General features: G+C 43.0%; 2 protein-coding genes across 6 annotated transcripts; both read right to left on the bottom strand.

Moving 5' to 3' along the window:
* Positions 1–526: 526 nt before the first annotated feature.
* On the bottom strand, positions 527–20032 carry ADHFE1 (alcohol dehydrogenase iron containing 1). Of its 5 annotated transcripts, none has more exons than XM_072924705.1 (15): positions 19891–20028; positions 17492–19139; positions 17185–17222; positions 14907–14950; positions 14677–14730; positions 13615–13769; positions 13248–13444; positions 12764–12841; positions 11501–11606; positions 10115–10267; positions 8892–8990; positions 7886–7964; positions 7643–7739; positions 4325–4482; positions 527–784 (listed from the first exon to the last, which is right to left on the bottom strand). In XM_072924705.1, exons 2-15 carry the CDS (start codon positions 17545–17547, stop codon positions 701–703), a joined length of 1398 nt encoding a protein of 465 aa, XP_072780806.1. In that variant the 5' UTR covers positions 17548–19139; positions 19891–20028; the 3' UTR covers positions 527–700. The 5 variants fall into 5 exon arrangements, with proteins under 5 accessions (XP_072780806.1, XP_072780807.1, XP_072780808.1 ...); XM_072924706.1 differs by lacking the exon at positions 19891–20028 and adding an exon at positions 3927–3965 and having other exon boundaries at positions 17492–19889; XM_072924707.1 differs by lacking the exon at positions 17492–19139 and having other exon boundaries at positions 19891–20032.
* On the bottom strand, positions 20026–21336 carry RRS1 (ribosome biogenesis regulator 1 homolog). The gene has a single exon (XM_030266281.4). It carries the CDS (start codon positions 21240–21242, stop codon positions 20154–20156), a length of 1089 nt encoding a protein of 362 aa, XP_030122141.3. The 5' UTR covers positions 21243–21336; the 3' UTR covers positions 20026–20153.
* Positions 21337–22428: the final 1092 nt, after the last annotated feature.

Below are 22428 nucleotides of genomic sequence, written 5' to 3'. Positions count from 1 at the left end.
TGATTAACACCTCATATAGAGTATAAAAGGAAAGATAAATACATGACAATTACAGAGATTATAAAATGAAAGATAAATATATGACAATATCTGTCAGAATTTTAACCCAAACCAAATTCTCAAGCAGTCTTTTCCAAACAGCTATGAAGTGTGTAGATTTTTCTTAATCAAACAACAAAAAAGCACCCCAGTTCAATAGCCTTCTTAGCAAAGGCAGATGGTAAAAAGATGATAAAGCAGTATAGAATACAGTAAGCTGACATTTTCTGCAGGGGACTTCCCCTTCCTAATTAAAAATTACCTTCATTATTTCTTAACTAGCATGACTTTTTAAAAAAAAAATTATGGATAATTTAAATAGAAGCATAATTTACAAAATGGCTTGAAATATCCCTTAGAACATTTTTCTACCTTTGACCACCTCTGAAGCACAAAAAAGCCTCCAGTAATGCAAGAAATCTGCTCCAACTTTTATGCAAGTCAGTGTCACTGACACCTGAGCAAGAAAGAAACCACAGTCAAGTCCTCACTTCAGAGCACTGTTTAGTTAAAGATGAATTACATGACCTTTTGGCAGGGTGCAATGGAACAGAAGTCAAAGTTACCCAAATTCTTCCATGCTCTAAACAAGTTCAGTCGTCTATCTATGAGAAACTACCTCTGTGTTAGAATAGACCACACTTTCCAGAACATGTTTAAGCTAATAAAGTTTCATGGAAGCCTCAAAGAGAGCAGATAAGTCTTCTTCTGTTTGGGGACGTGGTGATAGTTTAGTCACTCTCTCCTGCAAGATGAAAGAAAAACTAGATTATAAATGGATACCAATAAAATTAATCAAACAGTAGGTGAACTACGTGTCTCTGTACTAACATTCTTCACAGAGAATAACAAAGTTTTGCAAAACAAGTAATCAAGTAATTAAATTGAAGTATCATTAACTGTACAGTACTTTCAAGAATATATAAGCTAAAATTCCCTGTAATTAAATTCACAGAAGCAAGATGAGAATGCTTTTCAGTTTCAGAGTCAAGCACAGCAAATATGAGTCTTCTCCATTGCAGATGTCAATACACTGGAGGACATTATCTTGAGAATACAGTCAATTTTTAAAATTAATTTGCCAGCACTGAACTAGGAGTTAGAGTTTTAGGGACCAAGACTTTCAAAATACAACATCTCTCAAGGCCCAGGAGCTGCTGTAAATGGGGAGAATCAACAGCACTTGTAAGTCAGACTCCGAAAAAGAGACACAGCAAGGGACAGCATGAAACTGCTTAATAAACAGCCTGCACCTCAGAGTCAGAATACAAAGAAATGGTGGTTGGTCTTCATTTGGACATTGATTCAACAGAATGTTCAGGTGCTAAAGCCCCACTGACTGAAATGAAACTCAGGTATATGCTTTAGTGCTCTGCTTGACAAAACAAGCACAAAGTCAGGGGCTGCAATTCAGAAGAGCCCTGTGCTACTGAGGATGAGGAGCTGCATTAGTGCAGGTACCCAGTTACTGCAGGAACACTCAGCTGAAAGGGCCCAACATCACTGAACTCATACTGGTTATGATTAGAACTTTCATGTTTTCAACAACCAATGATTTTAACATTTACTGAAATACTGGGGAGAGTTAGAGATATCTGCAAAGACAGAGTCCAGGCCCACACTAGGAACACATTATCTCTAGATGAGGTGTGTTTGGGCAAGAGAGAGTTTCTTCTGACGCAGCCTGTTTCAACATCACCCTTGTGAAAGATGCTGCCCTCCAGCTTTACAGTTCCCCCCTTTTTTCACATGTGGACAGTGGATATCAGTTGCTGAGGCACAGAGTGGGATGCAGGGCAAGGGGCTCCCCCAGTGCCCTGCCTGGGCAGGAGGCTCAGCTGAGCCCCACTGTGGCACTTCCCCCCAGCCTGCGGGACACAACTGTGCGCAGGCTGGATGTGGTTACACAGCGAGCGAGGCCACTGAACTGCAAAATCAACGTGAAACAGTGGTCTAGCATGGTGAGAAGTCAGCTGTGGTATTCACAGCTCATAATCATGGTTAGCATGGCTTGTGAGGAGTCTGAAAAGTGCAGCTCTGTGTGCATTATTTTACCTACAGAAGAAGCTTTACTGGTGCATAGGTAGTAGTCAAATGGTACCTCTTTCCCCATGGCTGACACCAGTGCTGCTACTCACAGAGATCCAGCCAAAGAGAAGACTAAGATTCTTCTATGCAGTTTTGAAACCAAATGGAAAATTCAAACAGCACTAGGGCAGTAGTGTGTTGTATTTTTCAGACTCATAATATGCAAAATATAACAACACAGTGCTCAAGTATTCATAAATACATCATATTAGGACCATCTGGGCCAAAGCCAGTTTTGCAGCTCTGTGCACTGAGATGTCCAGATTTATCTGTAAAATCACACTGGGTGACAGGAGACAGCCAGCCTGACAGCCTGACAGACTGGAGCATTTCCCAGCTCTGTTGACAGAAGGCTGCAAATGGATGCTCCTCCCATATGCCTCGACACAGAGGCACCATCACTACCTCTGCACAAGCTTGCTGATATTTGCTGGTGCCCAGACAGTGAGGCCCTGGCTCCCAGTCTGACTCAGTGCATTCTGGTCTCGTGCCAAACCCAGCAGCTCCGGACTTACCACTGGCTCAGCCCCATTGTAGCCGCCTCTGGGACGTCTGCAGGGGGTGGGTGGACAGACTACAGCCCTGAAATAATCTCTTATTTTCAGTGCCCCCATTTCCTCTCAAACATCACCACACAGCCACCTTGAACTTTGAGACAGCATCTTCTTTGCTAGAATAACTGCTGTCTGTAAATAAGATCAATTTCAACAGCCTCACTTAAGAAGGGAAATAAAATTCTGTTTTAACTTCAAGCATAGATGTCTGTCCCAACAGAGTTCCCACCCCAAATCCCAGCAGTCAGATTACATTTTTCCCTGCAGTCTGCACTTCACGGTACGGAATATACTTGGCAAACTTTTTAGTGCTGTCACCACTGCACCACATTGTTTTCCTGATGCGAATGAGCCGCTGCTATATTACAAAGCAAACCTACTGCATGAAGAAAAGCAAAAAAATTATACCAAAAAATAAACTGTATGGATTAGCCCGTGGCTGCTAACAGATTGTTAAGGAACACTGATACATTTGCATCATGTTACATCTCATACAAAAAAATAAGGCCTGAGAAACTATTGGGTCATCTCATTTTACACAGTGCAATGAAACACCAATGCCATAGGAAGACAGAAAAACTCTTCAACGTCTTTTGGTGAAGAGCTCTTCCCCAGCTACACAGAGCTTGCATCCAATGTTTGTTTTAAAGAAGCATGTTTATCAAAACATACCGTCCAAATGCCCGGTAACAATGCATGTACATAACCTACTTCATGGGTGTGCAGAGACCTTAGTTTTCTTCCTGGCTTTGCCACTGCTCTGTTGTGTGTGATCCTCAGTAATTGCATCTTTGTGTCACTTTCTCAGGTATAAAATAGGAATATTAATATTTACTGTTAATGTAACTGTTCTAAGGTGCTCTGAGATTTATGAGTTAGAAGAGTTATACAGGATCTGCTGTAAAAAGTGAATAACCTTTTGGCCTAAAAAATTTTCACTTTCTCTGTAGTATGTATTTCCTTTGCAACTTGGTGGGAACAAATACTAAGTCCATAGCATATGAATGAAACTATCTTTTTACAAGGAAGATTCTGGATTTTGGTTTAAGAGAGGTGTGTTGCTTTTTGCTGTGTCTTTGTGGGCACTGAAACAATAAAGAGTATTACAAGTTTAATCTATATCATCCCAGGGGACCTTATTTCAAATTCTGATGGGGGTCAATGGAACAAAAAAGCCATCTGTGAAGAAAAATGCAACTTCTCAATATGGAAAGTTTAATGCAAAGTGACTTTGATCATTCTTACCAGATAGCACTTGGTATTAAGGCTTTATCTATAGACCACCTGCACACATAATTAAGAGAGGTAGTTATGAAAAAGCAGTATCTACTACAAAGATCACAGGCCTATGAAAAACATCCTCTTTTTAAAAACTGTAACATTAAAAAAAACCCAAACCAAACACTTAGCCCTTTTTTTCTGTATCCATGTAAAAACTGCCGCATGCACTCCATCCCACTGAAAAGAAAAACCTAAGCTGTAGAGTGAAACAAAATACAGTTTGCTATCCATAATTTTCTCAATTTAAATATTTTTCATGTAGGAATAGAAATAAAACTTGCTGGAAAAGAAGCACTTCTGTTTTTTTCCAAAATCAGTTCTCTTTTATTTGACAAGAAAAGCTGTTTTGCTCTCTGTCTTACCTGAGGCAGAGTGCCTTTGACTAATGCAGGGATGTCTGCTTTGGAATAACCAATTGCAGCTAAGCCATCATCAACATTCAGATCAAATAGGAATTTCCGGAGTGTGTCTGCCAAAATAAGCCCTGCATCTTTGATTCTGGCAGTGCGGATGTCAGCTCCTAAAATAAGACATAATGCCTTGACTGTAGGGTGGAGAGAGCAGAGGAAGCTTGTCCTGGACTTAATTTAATCATAATATCAGCTGAATACATATCCATACATAACAGCCACTGCCCTAAAAGCAGCATGAAGTAAAAAGAGGAATCAGTCCTCGTTTTACAGTTGAAATAGTTTGTGAAAGGTGAAATAAAACAAGATCAGAAGCACGTTAACTGCTGCCAAAAAGACTAACTGCCACATGAGGTTAACTTCCTTTCCCTCTGTGCTTGCAGGGAGAAGCACTTTTCAGTCTGACTAACTGCTGGGAGGAAAGCAGCTAAGGCATGAACATCAGTGGTATTTATTTGTATGGACAGTGTGCCAAATGCTAACTTCATTTTAAGGCCTTGAGTTTGCTGACATCTAGAGGACTGTTCCATTCAATTACACATTCAGAGAGGACTACAGCATGTAGGCTGGAAAAGGCAGGAAACAGCACGGCAGTGTTCAGTGGGTTGAGTAAATTCTAAATTTATTGCTGTTTGAATATGTGCTGACTTGTGTGGGGTACTGTAGAACTGAAGAGGAGGAACTTCTCTCTTTGAAACATCTACTAAACAGTAATGAAAACACCAACACAAAATGAAAGATTACAAATATTTCTTACAGAATAGCTTGTGTTCCCTTCTTCAATGAATGTTCAAGACTTACTTAAAAGTGATAATAAAAGTATGTCCAAACAGGAGACCCAAGTTCCTCCATATGATTTCTTTCAAAGTAACGTGAGCTAAATTGGTTCACTGTGTAACCTCAGTGATGTTACACCAGAACTATGTTAGGTCCAAGTGCCATACTGAGAGATGAGTAAGAGCAATACATAACTACAGGAAAAATATCTTCTGTGATCCTCATACAGCTCAGTGTAACATTCAAAGGGAGTTAAGTGAACAGGAGACCTACTAGTCCCCTTGAAGAGCTGAGCCATTCAGGTAGTAAGGCTGGCAGGAATGTAGCAAATAATGTCTGGGAAAAACTGATAAATAAGATATGAGAGAATCTTGCACGAAGTCTTGTGCTATTGGGGCTATGCCATGAAGTCTGAGTTTATCCTGGATTTTGCTGTGGAGGGGAAACTAGGACATAAACCTACTATCTTCAGATAGTAAAGAAAAAGGGAAAGGGAGGAGGATAAAATATGACAGTAAATGTGATTGGCAGTTTTTAAATATTGCTATAGCTCTAGTACTTTCTTTTTGCTCAACCTAAAAGACACATCACTCTTTGATTGCACTTCCAAAGTCTCTGGCCACATGCACACCTATTTCAACTGTTTAAGAATCCATCCAGGGAGGTATTAAGCTTTTTCTGGCTGTAGCCAAATTCACAGCTGTACATACACACAACATAACTATTTAGTAATCTGCTTCATGTCATAAAATGCCTTCTTAGTCATTGCATTTGGCAACATGACAGATTTGAATCAGCTACTGTAGTCAGTTGGACTCTGGAGTAGACTCAGAAGTAAACATCCCAGATGGGAATTAACAAATTCAATTCCATGTGACATGTTTTCAGCAGAATCCCTTTCCAGCAAGGCACACAGTGACAAAATTAAAATTTCTACTAAGAAAATTAACAGAACTTTTAGAGACAGAATTTATGGTGAAGTTAATACCACAAAATCTAAAGCAAGTGCTTTTCAGTCACTTGTTTTAAAATCAAGAGCCAGACCTGAAATTTTCTGACATGCTGTGCTGACCAGTTATCTAGACACATTTTGTTCAACTAATTTTAGTTGTGTGTTATTGCTGTAGGAACACAGATATTTATTAGCTCAGTATGTGATTCCAGCTAGGTTTGAGTTTTGGTTTTGACCACAGGCAGGACAGCATATTTTAGAGGAAGCCTGAACAACCTCACAGACAGTTTATGAAAGGAACAGAACTTTCACCCAATGTAGTTTTTATGACCATGTTGTTTTACACCCTCTATAAAATACTGTGGTATTTTCATTGTCTATATAAAAGCCCCATTATTCTTGAGATCCACAATGCTTGAGATTACTTATACAAGCAAGTCATACATGTGACTGGACTGCTGTGACTTGCATACAGAAGGTTGACCATACAAGGGACTGAACACAAATTTTCCAAATACCAGGAGAGTTGACCTAACCACTTTTTCTCCACTCCCTGCATTGCTGTGCACGTGGCTGTGACTGCTCCTTAGCCAGCATGGGTATTAGCAGCAGGGTAGCCACGACACAAAACTTAGTGCAGGAAAACCCTGACCTTGGACAAATAAATTAGCTCAGTGCAGAGCCATGCTGTCACAGCTAGACTGCTAACAGCTCTGAGACTACATCACTGGAATCTGGTTATTACATACAGTCATGCTGGAGGTATAATAAAGAGCTATCCTTTCCCTTAGGACACCCTTTGGTGATGGACTGCACACGTAACAAGGCACTGTAAAATAACCTTTAAATGAGCTGTCAGCTTGCAGCATTCACTTTTATTCTGCTAAAAAGCAGAAAAGGCCATTTTGTTCATTAATCTCTTTTTAGCCATTACATATGTGTCCAGAGAAGAGCTACTCCAGGAAAAGCTTTCCCTTGGCATCAGCCACTGAGAAATTCCAACACCTACAAATAAGCTTAGGCCTACATTAGAAAGACCAAAACCCACAGCTGTGTGCCACGGAAAAAGAGCAGGAGTGATTCAGAATATCACTGTTCTAATTTCACTGTCACAGCAGGGAATTTGTTAGGGAAAATATTTCCTTTTAGCTAACAAATGCCCCTGAGTACTGGTTCATTTTGTAGTAAGTACTCTTCATAAAGTGACAAGAGTTGTGCCAATCACAGCTACTCTTTTTTGTTTTGCAATAGACCTCTTGTTTGATTTGCAATAGACCTCCAGTTAATTTCAACTGTACACTTTTCTAGCCAAGAATCAGATTTTCTCCAGCTTGCTCCTCTAATCACATCATTCAATATCAAAATTCAGCATTATTCTATCTAATTTGCATGACATCTAATTCCAGAATCTTGTTTTCTAAACTTAAACCCCTCCCAACAACCAATGACAATTGCTTATACACAACTTTTTTCAATCCCAAAATATCATTTTGGAAAGAATTCCATTTGTACACAAGAACAGTACCCACAGAGATTCCTACCTAGAATCTCTGCAGCTTCTAAATGCCGTTCAGGGTGTATCTGTGCTGTGAAAGCAAACACTGCTGGGGATGTCAGCACCACAGAAAGGCCATGCGGCTGGGGAGAAAAAAAAAAAGGAAAAAAATAACAAAATACATCAACAAGACATGTACTTTTAACTTAAATGGACTTTAATGCTCATTAATGACAGATAACAGATATTTGAAATATATAATAAAACCCCAAAAAGAAACAAGTTTTACCACTAAAGAGTGATCCACATTGTAATCCTTTGGTTTGTAAGTTTTCACCAAGCCAGAAATAGGGTAAGACATTCCATGGCTGGAACAGAGAGCAGAGAGAGAGTGGTTAGGGCAGCTCTCCCGGTATTTGGAAAATTTGTGTTCAGGCCTTTTCGTGGTCAGTTTTCAGTATGCAAGTTTCTTCAGTACAGATACTCAGAAGGTATTGACAGGTATGGTGTGGATATTAGGTACAGACAACCCTCATCCCTCCGCACCTCAGGAACCTGGCTAGAAAAGACAGTAACTCCTTACTTTATGAGTGTAAAGTTATATTATTTCACTGACTGAACTGAAAGATGTTCAATTTCCTACAAGAATGTAAATATGCCAAAAATATCATAGTCTGCATACCTATGTGTTCTCACTGTCTGAGAAAAAGAAACTTTAATTTTAAGATATAAATAAAAGAGTAGACTTGCTCAAAGAAAAAATGCAAGGAAGGTCTCTGAAGAGAATGACTGCTAGTAACTTCTGCATACAGTTCACTTTTAGGCTTTGCTTCTTTGAGATTTTCATCCAAATGAAACTATATTGCCTTGCAATATTAATTACAGCTTATTTCAGACTGCTGATTGCCTATCAAAAAACTTACAGATAATTGCATCAGTTCAGGAAAAACTCAAGATTACATCATTGCTGTCTCACTGTGGAGGAGCTGGCATGGAATCTAACATCTAAAATGTCATTGACTTTTTTACTCTTGTTTTTACTATTAAGGAAGGTAAAGAAGGCTGTGTTTTGTAATTTCCACATGACTGGTTTTGAGTATCACAACCCGAGAATGTACAATCCTTATACACATAAATGAAAAGAGCCCATCCGTTTGCCACAACACACAGATCCTTCAGCATCACAGGCCAGGCCACAATCTCTTACTCTAAAGGGCAGCAACATCTTTGACAATCTGGAACAAACACAAGTTATAAACTGATCTCAGATGGGATTATTATTTCTCTGTACTCACCAGAGATGAACACCAGCATTGCCAAAGCCAATACCAGCAAAAGCACTTGCCAGGTGCATGTTGGCTCTTGCTTCATGGTCTTCAGGGTTTCTGATGGCTCTGGGCACCATGGAGGCAAATGGTACCAATGAATTTACAGATAGGTGATTCAACAGGGAGAAGGGAGAGAGGGCTTCTTTATGGACAGATATACAAAAAAATCTAAAAGAAGCTGAGATAAAAATGGTGGAAACGGAATCAAGTCACGCTTCAGTAAAAGAACAATCCTGCATCCTGATCACTTAAGTATGACATACTGGTTAAGTGAAGGGCAAGCTTCCTTTCACTTTTCAAAAAAAAATAAATAGAGTGAATTTAACCATACTCAATTCAGTGGTGAATTAGAAAATTCTAGTTATAATCTTTGGTAATCCTGTGTATGGCTCCAGGATCACTCCAGCTTTCTCACCATCTCAGTAGGTGGTGCTCTAGGCCCCACTACCTGTGTGGGAAGAAGACATGATTCCCTGCCTTCCTATGCCTCAGGATCATTGTGTAGTTTGACAGTAAGGAAAAAACGTCTCATGAATAGATTCCAAAGGAACAAAAACCAACTATTTTGACTCACTAGGTACTGTGAAAAGTTTTTTCAAAAAACCCCCACACTGATCTTTAATAGAAATGCACATGCTATGCAAAAGCTGTAAACAGGCTAAATCTTTATTGACAGGGATCAACACCAACTCCCAGCTAAGGCAATACCTATTCTAAACTGAAGGTCTTCTAAGAATAAGCAGGTTTGAATTCACACTTTTGCACATTCGTAAGTGCATGTTAGTACCTTCCTGATGGATGTGCTTAATTTACTTCTTAATTCAGAAGTAAAATTAGCAGTATTTTATTCAGTTTGTTACATATACCCCTTATACTGTCATAGAAAGGAGGTTCTTGAAAAAAATATGTAAATGCGGCTCCCTATTAACTGTACAGCTGGAAAGACCTTTAACTGAGGACTTCTAAAATAGATTCACAGAGGCAATAAAAAGCTACCTCCTCAAGACAAACCACTAATCCCTTTTTTGTTACTTTGAATTTTATCTGAAAAATATTTTGCTTCATTTAAGAAAAATCCAGGGTAGAAAACAAAAGCTTAATGTTGCAGCTTGCCTCATTCCAGCCTAACACTTACATTCTTGCAGGGGCACTGTGGACTGAGCACATGCAGGGGTTGTCAGGTGCGTTACCTTTTCAGGTACTTGGCGACAATGCGCAGAGCGTGCAGAGCCCAGACATCGCTGACGGGGTTGCTGCCTTGGTAGGCTGGGCGGTTGATGGGATTGGAGGGGCAGGGACAGCGCTGGTTGTAAGGGAGAGCAGTGTAGGATTCCAGGGCATGACTAACAGAGAGATGGAGAAACCAATTATTTAAGGGGTAGAGCTCCCTTTTACTGCCCTGCTGTCCTTTGAATGCAGGTTCCTATTTATTTCTGGTGTCCAACAGTTGCTGAAACAAGAAATAGAATCTCACAGTGGAAGAATGCTGGGCCAGCACCTCTAGAGTACTTCCTCTCCAACAAACATACCGAAGGCAATCTAAACACAAGTCAGTGCCTTTCCATCAGCTCACACCATGCTAAAAGCCTGGTTGGATGCACGAACACCTGCAGTGTTTTTCACTGAAGAGGGCTGTACATGTGCAATGAATGCATTTCCTTTCTGTAGGACAGGAACCATATGAGACTTTAGCACAGGAACCTTCATAGGGTACTTTTATTTTAGAAGTACTGACTTTGAAAAAATTATGGGTACGATATTTAAGCTAAGTGGAACCACCAATAGTCTCACCTCCCAGATACTCATGAATCTGACCAAATAAAGGAGGGGCACTGCCTACATGGCTCTATTAAGATGAACAAAACTACAAACCATTTTCATTGATGAACAAATACCTTTTTTCCATTACAGACATTGCCAGGGTCCTTCACCACACTTGAGAAGTCACAGCTTTATTACATATTGACTACTTTAATGCACATATCACCCAGAAGCAAAGTAAGCTCTGGCTCTCCAAATAGAAATGTTAATGCATTTTGTGCAGTTAAGCTGTTGGTTTAAGATGAATAAAATTTTGTGCCAAGTGAAAAGCAAACTGTGAGATTGGTTCCAAGATGACCACAGCTGGGTGAAGACCTGCTTGTAGCTCACAAGCTTTTATGAATTTTTATTGACACATCATGGCTTTTGTTGGAAAATTCTTATTCTCTATTCCCTGCCATGTCTGTGATTCATGATAAATGCTATTACAATTGTGATTAATCATCTATCTCCATGATCCCTTTAAAAGGGACACTTGGACTCTTTTCCCTGACAACAGCTATTCTGGAAGTAAAGATTTTCTCCAGTACACTGCAAAAACATTCAAATTTCTGCAAATGCAGGATTTGTTTCCGTACATTCTGAGGGAGGCAGTGAAACTAAGGAAGAGGAAAGTCTGACAGAGCTCAGCTAAACAAGAACAGCAAACAGAGAAAAAAGATCATGTGCTCTCAAAATGTATTTTTTCTACAATCATCATAGTAGAAATACAAAATTTAAATAAATTCAAGTAGCAACCTGTGCAGAAAACTCACCAAAGCACATCAAAGCCACTGTTGGCCACTATTCGTTCGGGCATAGACAGTGTGTGTAAAGGATCAATGATGCCTAACGTTGGCTTAATGGCTCTTGAAGCAATACCTGCAATGTGCAAAGGGAGAAGAATCAGTTAAAAATGTTTTGCAACAAAATAGGACAAGATAAGCTTAATGTTCAAAACATGACTATAAGGAGGGAAAAACATATTTGAAACTATGAACATGAAAGCAAAGAGAGACAAGGGAGGTTAGAGAGTATTTACCAATGTGAGACTGATGATGAAGTCTCTCTAAAAGAGTTACATGACTTGAGACTTTTGCCTGAACTGGATTATACCAGACAACGTTCTCTCTCTGTTTGCATCCCTCCCTGAGCAGCCTTGCAAAATGTCTGTGGCATCTGCAGTATTCTTAGATTTGTATCTTCTGTGGACAGTCAGAAGGCAAAACTGGTTTGTACCTGCAATAAATTGTTATTGCCAATTGCTGTCTTGAGCAATAACCATGTCCTTGCTATTTCAGTTAAGGGCACAAAGATGTAGCTCTGAGAGAGACAGACAGACAGACTGACTGACGATGTATAGAGTAGAAAACTGTTGAGCTATTGTCAAATCTCCTTAGCACACCCACCTGGGTCCCAAGTTCTGCAGACTGTGTGGCATATAAAATCCGTATGTTTAGAAGCAAAACCTTAAACAGCTATGAAGCTCAAGATGACATTTTAGCCTTAATCTTTATTTGCCAGGGATGAAAAAGCCAAAGGAAGACAGTGTCCCTCACTTGCACAGCATCCCAGGCCTGAGGTTTCCAAAGTCAGGAAAAGGAACATTTGGTTGCAATTACACAACAAAGAAACAGAAGTCTTAAAAGTAGAAAGAAAAATACAGAGGAAATAAGGAACAGTTGGTTGACCCTGAATATAAATAGAAATTTCCTTTGCAATTAACATTTTCTGCCATTTAAGGACTTGAAAGATTTCAGTTTCCTGTTTTGCCTTCAAAATATAATCCACTGTATTACATAGGTATTTCATTAAGTTAATATGATATAAATTTAATTAAAGGAGGAAACCTTTAAGCTTTTAAAATTTGCCTGTGGCTGTTGAATCAAACAACATGACACCTGAAATGACATGCAGTATCCTTTCCTTTCAAGGCAGGGAAATAACAAAGACATTGGAAAAGCAATTGTCTTGAATAACACATAAAATCCCCCACAAAACAAACAAAAAACCCCAAAACAAAGTACCAAAATTCTCACCGGTTTTAACTTTTAGTTCTTTGAAGTCAAAAATGGCAACACCAGTGGTTTCACTTCCAGTGCCAGATGTTGTAGGTACTTAAAAGGAAGAATGGGGATAACAACAAATAATAAGAAATATATAATACTGCAATTTAAATAAGAAAACCACAATAGTAACACCACCCAAAATACAGTGCCCAGGAAATCTTAGAGGTATCCCTGATCCAAAGCCAACAGATCAAAAGGAAACTGCTACTTTGATCTCTTTTCTCAGTAAATGAGGTCTAGCTGAGCTAAACAAGACAAATTAAGGATAAAACCTCTTATTTTACCTTCACTGAATTAAGCAGCAAAATGACTGCTGAATACAACTAGAGGAAAAGTTAGCCCAAAGGAAGCTGAAACAGTCACAGTAAACTGATTTCAGTAGAAGTATCAGACAGTGTAGACTGACTCATCTTCCCCTTGCCCCAACTCTCCGCACATTCTCCTCATGCTTTACCTGCAATAAGGGGCTTGAGGGGTACAGTGACTGGCTTCCCTTTCCCAATAGGAGCATTGACATAATCCAGGAATTCTGATGAAGGGCTGGCTGCATAGAGATTGGCAGCTTTACAGGTGTCTATTACAGACCCACCTCCAACAGCAACATAGGCATCAAACTCTCCCTTTTTAGCAAATTGAATGGCATCCAGGAAACTTAGGACACAAGAAAGATTTTCCAATTAGTCAGGATAAAACCAGTACACAGGAAAACTAACGATTAAGACCAGCATGCAGGCCACAGGGAGGTGTTTAAAAAGCCATATGAAATCCTGTAAAGGCCCAGGCACTACTTGGAGAAATGCACTGTCAGAAGCAAATTGTACCTTTGGTCTGTTGGCTCCACACGGACATTATCATACATTTGAAAGTTTATACCATATTTTGCCAAGGAATTCAATACTGCATTTACAGGAGGGAGTTTGGAGAGGTTTTTATCTGTCATCAAACAAACTCTTCTAGCACCAAGATTCTGCAGGTCCTACAATAACGAATCGAAAAACCAAACAACTAGTATAAAATCATATACTTCACTATTTAAACACTAATCCAAATCAACTGAACCATTTGATAATAATAAAACCCTGACTTAAAAATAGTTGGCTATTGCAAAATTTTTAAAACCGTATCAGCTGAAGACAAAGGACATTAACCACACACATGGAGAATATAGAAAGCAGAATAAAATTTAAAGCTGCCAAATTTATATAGTTGAAGTCTTATGATAGAAGTAAACTAAAGTTGTTGAACCACATGGAACTGCTTTAAACAATAGTAAAATATAAAACATCTTTTAAAATATTTTTTCTTAAGTTCTTGTAAGAATAAAAAAGGCCTTTTCACAGATTGTCTCCATCAACTCCCTACCACAGCACAGCAGTAAAATATTGAAAATGTAATGAAAAGAGACAGTGATAAAAGCACACTGGAACTACACACTCAGGTGAACCATCTCACACTGCTGAAACAAAAATTCTACACTTACACAGGGCAAGCTGAGAGCTGAATGAATATCTGGCTAATTTAATAGAAAGTCTCTGATTGAGTTAATGAGCGCTAGAAATATGAAAGCCATCTTGAGGAAATCCTGGTGAGTCAGCAAGATTCAAAACTTTCTGAATTAAAATCGCTGTCAGAGAAAAATATTGTTGCATACTTTGTAGCAAAGTATCCACTACTCAATTATCCCCTGCGCTGCATTTCATACACCACAGCCCCACTGGTGCACCACACCTCTGTTCTTCAACCATCTATGCTCTGACCTTTTTGCACTGATACATTGGACCACACCATATATCAGCTTTCCTTTATTAAGTGGATTGATAACACTGGCTGCCCTTCAGAAAATAACTTTTTCCTAGCGATGGACTTACACCATAGCAGCTTACCATGCCAATCTCTTTTGTAACTCCTTCTCCATATCGGATGTTTGAAATGGCCATCTATTAAAAAAAAAAAAAAAGAACATTTTATTTCTCATCAAAAATGGCATCTGGCCTTACTCGTTCAAAGTGAAATATAAATATTTGATAATGCAAATATTTGTTAAATGCCATATTTGTCAAGAAGTATTGTTTGCACAACTTTTAAATGAAACATATTTTATTATTAAATCTACCTCAAATGCATAGTCTGTATTCCCCAGGTTGGGCTGTTCAGGAACTGGAACAGAAATAAAACAGTAGAATTAGGAAACAGTAAGTTATTTCAACCTGTTTCTCAGCTCTAGAGTTGACAGATTCCCTTGCTTTTTGGAATCACTAACATATTTCCACAGGTCACCTCAGCTTGTCTGCATAACATTTACCCATTTCATCCCTTGCTGTTCATGAGATTAAATGATCCAAATACTCGATCTTTCTCACATAACTGAACAAAACAAGCGAGTTTTTCAAGTTCTTTCAAGAATTAAGTATTTTTTATAAAAACTGAATAAATTGGCAGGAAGGTTGCATGAGAGTTTGTTTGCAGTCTACAAAGACCAGAATAGCCCACAAAAAAGTAGAACTGAGTATGTGTTATATCTCACTCAAGCTGAGAGGTGCTAGAAATGCATAAGGGGCTACATGACAACCTTCAGAACAACATTTAAGACAAATTCATGAGACATCCTCTTTACATCATCTGAGATATACATAATCTGAGAACATCTTATGTATGCATGGGAGCAATACTAACAGGTGTTTACACTTTTTACTTCTACCTAGTACTGAACTTGCAGGTCAAACTGAATTATTTGCTAAAAAATTACTGTGTGCACTGCTAATAATAAATAAGAATCAGTGTGTTACTATTAACTTTAATTAGAAGATATTTTTAAGGGCAGTATTTGAGTCATAGCTTCTTTCTGCTGTGTCATTTTTGCATGAATTATCACAAAACTAATTTTCTGGCGTACTCTGATTTTGCCATAGAGTGAAGCAAACTGCATCAACTGAAATTGCCCATTCTTCTCCAAGAAAACACCAGGCAAAGCATTCTTCTTTTCCTGCTGGAGTCATGCCTTACGTCTGCTCTATTGATTGAAAATACACAATTTGGATTTTGATCCAATGAGTGAAGCCATGAAAATGAGGCTTACAGACATGCTGGGGTGCACTGAAGCACTGACCCACAACAGTAGCAGATAGATGTATTAAAACCCTTTACGTACTTTCTATTCAAGCACAGGCCAGCTGCTATCAGCTCTTTCATTGCCGCCTCTAGCTAGGCTGTACATGTTTGACCTCTCCTGGAGCTGGAGTCTGCTGTACTTTCAGTCATTAATTTGACATGCTAAGGACATGTCCAAACCATTTACACTCTTGCTTTCTGATAGTATAATAGACACCCTGCTGTTACATTCTTGAACTAAACTTAACTTTCAGGGCGAATTTTACTGAGTTCAAAAATTGCACTGTTTCCTTGAACACTGCCAAGAAACATAAAGAAGTTTGTTTTTTTTTTTTTTTTTAGCTATAGTCACTGTTCAATCAATTCCTAGTATTTAGAGATGTACTGAACTGATATCATCTTGCTATGCTATAGACTCTATTGCTGCCTAAAACTTTCAGAGAGGGTTCTTAACTCAGGCTCCAGTTTCGCAAGAGTTTAGTTGGAATTGACTGAGTAGGTCATCAAGCAGACAAGCAAAATAATGAAATTCTATTTCTCAGATGCACTATTGTCTTGCTGTATGGATGATTTTGGGCAAAACAAGTATCTGAACATATAAATAGCTTTTCTATATGTAAAATGACAATGTCAATTCTTTAAGAAGTGTTCTAAGCATGTGAAACCATGCTACTAAGAGTTACACATTACTGAAATTATGACCCAAACCACTACCAACAATCTGGAGACTGACAGTTATTCTTCTAACCTCCCTACAGCCCATGCAAACAGAAACTCCTCCTAGGGTGACCTGGGTAAGTCAGTGCAGCTCCCCTGCTCACAGTCTACAATCCTGGCCTAAGTGAGCAGTGTTCTTGGGACTGACTGTATAAAAAGCCTGTGGAGACTTTACTCCCCAGGCCAACACACACCTTTGTGTTAGGCTACTTTTTATCCATATAGCTTCCTGTTTCTTTTCTGATGTAAGCTGTGTGTATCCAAAAGCAGATCTAAAGACAAGATGGTTCAGGTGATGACAGCTAGAGCAAAGTTCAGATCAGCTGGCCCCATGGTATGGGGAGGGAGGGGACAGGAGCAGTAACTGTGGTTTATGCGGGAGCAGTGACTCTCTTCAACAATAACCACTACCATTGTACAGCTGCAAAATAACAGGCTGTTTACCTTCTCCTTTAGATTGTTCCTTCCCACCTGCACCCTCTGCCCAGGTTATGTGGATACATACAGCCCTCTACAGGGTCATGGCCTCCTACAGAATTATTCTGGAGAAACAAATTAAGCCTTACCTTGGGAATAAGTGTGGCCATGGCTCGGGCACCGACAACTAGTTAAAATGTAAAAAAAAAAAAAAGAGTGGCATGGTTAAAGGCGAAAACTAAAGCGTTACGTCCTGTAAGTCTCCTGCAAGCACCCATTCCAAAGGCCTGCAGCTGAGCCGGACTCTGTGCAGCGGGAGCGGGCACCGGGAGGGCTCGCAGGGGCGGAGCGGCCGCCGCTTTCCGCTTCCCAGCCGCGGGCCCGGGAGGGACCCCCGGAGGGACCCCCGGAGGAACCCCCAGGAGGGACCCCCGCGCCCCGTCCCGCCGCACTCACGCTGCCCGCTGCAGCTGCCGCAGCAGGCGAGACACCCGCGCCCGCCCCGCCGCCATCGCCCGGATCTGGGCACGGCCGGAGAGGGGCCCGGGACGGGGCCGGGGCCCGGGACGGGGCCGGGCCGGGCCGGCGGCAGCGCCTCCTCCCGGGACAGCGCCGCTGTCCGGCCCCGCACACGGGTGTCCCAAAGAGGGACTCGCACGGTCAGGCGAGAAGTGCCCGCATTCAGCACCCCCAGCCCGCGGTCCCCGTCGTCAAAACCCAACTCAGGCCTGCTTGGAGGCAAAGAAAATCTGGTTGCTAAAACAGACAGCACAGAATGCCAGTGAAGAGCCACTAAAATTTAATTAGGACTGAGTGTGTGTTGTATTTTTGCCACAAAAAAATACTGAGAGTAATGGAATTGCAAAGTGAAAATAATAAAACAAACCCATGGTCCTGAAGTTAAGTGAAATACTTTTCCGACTCTACAGTTGTGCCCAGTGACAGGACAAGGAGGAATGGGGATAAACTAAAACACAAGAAGCTTCACCTTAGCATGAAGAATTTCTTCACACTGAGGGTGGCAGAGCACTGCAACAGGCTGCCCGGGGAGGTCGTGGAGTCTCCCTCTCTGGAGACATTCAAAACCCACCTGGGCATGTTCCTGTGTCACCTGCTCTAAGCAACCCTGCCTTGGCAGGGGCTTTGGACAAGATAATCTCCAGAGGTCCCTTCCAACCATGACAATTCTGTAATTCTATGAAATCATGGTAAATTATAGTGCAGGAGGGATCAAAATTCTATAACCAAATTTTTAAGCTGTAAGCTATGCTGCTTAGCTGCCAGCAGAGTAGTATGCCAGTATTGAGCAAAGGAAACACTGGATTCTGACAAAAAGGCATCATTTTTCTAATGTAACATATATAAGTATTTTACCTTTGAATGCTCTTTATGTCTTACTAGATGGTCTTTAAGGTCCCTTCCAACCCATAGCATTCAATGATTCTATGAGAAGATTAGATGAGCCTAAAACTCAGGAACTAAAGGTGCTGAGCTTGGGAGAGCAGGTTAGTGGTCTGCTGAGACCCCACATGAAGCTGCAAAACCTTTATCCAGTTGTGAGAGCCAGAAGGTGGCAACACCATAGGAGCACCTCTGCTCAGGTGACCACTTAGCTGCTGGAGATGAACACACTTCCTGGGATTTTGGTGGAGAAAATTGACCAATAGCCTTGTGAGCAGCTCACATCAGCTCTCATCAGGTGTGTGTATGTATGGGAAAAGAGCCCTTCTCTCTGGCTGAGCATGTACAAGGCGTGCCCTATGGAAATATCTCTCTTTAACAACCTTTTCCATCCCTCCATGTGCTTGTTGGCCCTAGTTTGTCCTGATACTTACTGAAGGGTTGATTACACAGGGCTGTGCCCACAAGACCACTACTGCCACTGACAAGTCCTGCAGTGCTGCAGACAGCTCAGCACATGGGCAAGAAGCACTAGAGAGGCAAAGAACATACCTTATGCAAGGCCCACAGGCTGGGCAGTGGTCAGCCCATCAATGCCATCCAGGCTCCAAGGTGTACAAACCTCTTCTGCCCTCAGCACTCCTCTACACAAAGGTTTTGCTTTCTGATGCTTTTTACTGAAGTTGCCATCCTAACTGAAGTGCTACAGAACAAGAAGAAAACTGCTTAAGTCATCCAGCTTTTTCAAAAACTCTCTTGCAGTGAGGCATTACAATGTCACTAACCACTAAAACCCTCAAAGTTTCAAAACCTAACTTAATTGAGATTACTAAAACTTGTTTTACTAACTTTCTTACATCTTCCCTGTAGCTAAGCCACACATTGAGATAACAGATTTTTTTTTTCTATTTCAACTGTATATACAACATTACGAAGTTCAAGAGTAATGGGAAGAAGTCTCAGACAATTTCTACTACCTGCTCTCAAACTGCTAGGCAAATACCAAGATTATTTCTATAAAATGATGGATTAATGTTACTACAGGGAGAAATTTAGGTTTTAACCTGTACAATACAAACATTTTTCTGCTGAACTCAGTGGCTGCTCAGCAGTTTTCAGACTTCCTTTTTTCATCAACAAAATGCTATGGAAAATCTGTACAATTTCTTAGGCCCTGGAATAAATTTTACACTAAGTTTCCATGTTCCTTTTGTAACTGAACCTGAATACCACAGAGCTGAGCGGCAGAAGCTGATTTACAGAGCAAGAGCTCCACCGTCAGGCCACTTGCCCAAGGCAGCGAGCAGCAGCCACATCCTTTAACTGGACCTGTGGCTGCTACTCCATCAAAACTCCAGGTCACATCTGCGATCCAGTCCCAGCCACCTGAAAACAGCTTTGCTCAGCTTTTGTCCTGGCAGAGATGCTGCAGGCCAACTGTGAAGCGACATTACCTGTGAAACAAGTCACTGTGACACCCCCAGACTGGAGGGAACTGGTGCACCCTTCTCCCTTCACAGGACACCGATTTCCCTTGGATGGAGAACACAGCCCTCCTTGTCTACCAGCTACGAGCCAAACGCAGGATGTTTTAGAAAGGTAAGAACGCATTTATTGACAGATACGTGTGTGAACAGAACACCGGGCAGGAGGCTGGCAGCGACAGTCCCTTCCCACGCCTCGGTGGGCATCCTCAGCCCGTGCTGCACACTGTCTCTCACGCCTTCTTTCTCCTGCCCGCGCCGGTACCACCGCCCGCAGCCTTCTTCTGCTGCGGCTGCCGCCGGGCTCCGCTCTTCTTGCCGCTGCGCCCAGGCCGCTGCTGCCGGCGGCCGCGCTTGCCCCGCTTCGACTGCTTCTTGCCCTTGTTGGCAGCGGCCGCCTCGGCTTCCTCCTGCCGCAGCTGCTTGTTGACGGCGCGGGTGATGTCGAGCACCGGCTTCTTGCTGCCCATGTCCCGCAGCAGCTCCAGCTGCCGGCTGCGCTCGGCCGCCAGGTTGCCCAGCAGCGGCTCGAAGCGGCGCTTCTTGCCGCTGTTGCGGGAGGGCGGCTCCGCCGACTCCTTCGGCAGGCGCGGCTGGAAGCGGCCGAGCGAGGCGGTGGAGACGCGGGCGACGCGGGCGACTCGGCGCAGCTCGTCGCGGTCCTGGTGGCCGGTGGGGTGTAGGGGCGCGGCGGGCACGGCGCTCCCGGCGCGGTGGGCTCGGGCCAGGTTGCGCAGCCGGTTCAACTCGTTGCGCGCCACACGCTCCCGCTTCTCCCGCCGCAGCCGGGCGAACTGGTCCTCCTCGGGGTCGGCGCCCGCCGGCACCTCCGCCAGCCAGGCGCGGGACGGGTCTCCGCCCGCCCGCCGGTAGCCCCAGCGCCGCCGCCACTCCTTGGCCTGCTCGTCCCACACCAGCGAGGTTTTCTTCTTGCGGCGGATGCCCTTCAGCCGCGCGAACTGCTCCCAGCGCGTCGGCGGCCGCGGTTTCGGCGGCGGCTTCTCCCGCGGCAGGCGGAACGTGGGCTCGGGCAGCTGCGCCACCAGCGGGCCCCCGGCGCCGCCGGCGCGCTCGGCCGGCAGCTCCCAGAGCCGGGACACGAGCAGCTGCGTGTTGTCCCGGGCCAGCGCCTGCAGCAGCGCCTCCCGCCGCGGGCCGGCCCCGCGCAGCGCCGCCGCCGGCGGGGGGTTGCGGTCCACGGCCAGCAAATTGCCCAGGTCGTACTCCAGCTCCAGCTCCTTTTCCACCGTGATGCTCCGCCGCTTCTCCGCCTCCTGCTCCTCGGCGGCCGCCAGCACCGCCTCCACCCGCACGGCCGCCATGGCAGCGGCTGCACGTGCGAGCGGCGCCGCCGCTGCCCCGGAGTGCGGAAAGCTCCGCCGGGTCAGCGCGCCGGAACCGCCGGGCCCGGAACCGCCGTGCCCTCGGGGCGGGACGGGCGCAATGCCCGCCGGGAGATGTAGTCCCGCCGCGCCGGCCCGCCAGAGGGAGCCGTGGCTCCCCGCGGCCTGCCAGAGGAGCCCTGGTTTGCCAGGGAAGCGGCTTATGGACATGCCCTGCCAGTCACAGAACCACAGAATCAATTGGGCTCGAAAAGCCCTCTGAGGACATCAAGTCCAAGCTGTGACCAAACATCACCATGTCAGCTAGAGCGCTAAACTGAATGCCACGTCCAGTCTTTCATTAAAAACCTTTAGGGATAGTGACTCCACCACCTCCTTAGGCAGCCCATTCCACTGTTTAATCAACCTTTCTGTGAAGAAATTATTTCTAATACTCGAACTGAACCTCCCCTGGTGCAGTTCAAGGTTATATCGCTAGTTGCCTAGCACAAGAGGCCAAACCCTACCTGGCTACAACCTTGTCGTGGTTTGACACGGAAAAAGAATTTTTCCGGAAAGAAGAGGTCAATTTGGACATTCTGCTTTTAACCCCTCTGTGTTCTCAGAGGCGTGTCTACCTTCAATTGGTCAATGTCCAAATTGACCTCTTCTTTCCGGAAAAATTCTTTTTCTGTGTCAAACCATGACAAACCTCCTTTCACCTAGTTGTAGTGAAGGATCAGATCACCCCTGAGCCTCTTCTCCAGGCAAAACAGCCCCAGCTCCCTTGGCCGCTCCTCATGGGACTTCACCTTCTGGACCCCTCACCTATGGTACTGATGATCACCAATCATGCTGATGAAATCCTCTGTGACCCCCAAGCTGGGGCTGTGTGGGGTTCAGGGTGGCCCCAAATCTGTCTCGTGCTGCTACCATGAGTGGTGCTGAGGTGGAACATACGTGGGAAGACTCAGGACATAAGGGGAGGCAAATGCCAAAAGCAGAGTGGTAGGACCATTGTAGAGTCAATGGGGCCCTGCAGCTTCCCTTGCCTGCAGTAGGGACGTGCCGTGGCATCCAAGCACCGAGACAGTGACACAGGAACATGTCTTTGTTTTTTTTTTTTCCTCTCTCTCTCTTTTTTTTTTTTTGTTTTGTTTTGGTTTGGTTTTTTTGGGTTTTTTTT

Source organism: Taeniopygia guttata, chromosome 2, assembly GCF_048771995.1.
Source record: "Taeniopygia guttata chromosome 2, bTaeGut7.mat, whole genome shotgun sequence".
NCBI lineage: Eukaryota > Metazoa > Chordata > Aves > Passeriformes > Estrildidae > Taeniopygia > Taeniopygia guttata.
This window is presented reverse-complemented; position numbering and strand designations above follow the sequence as displayed.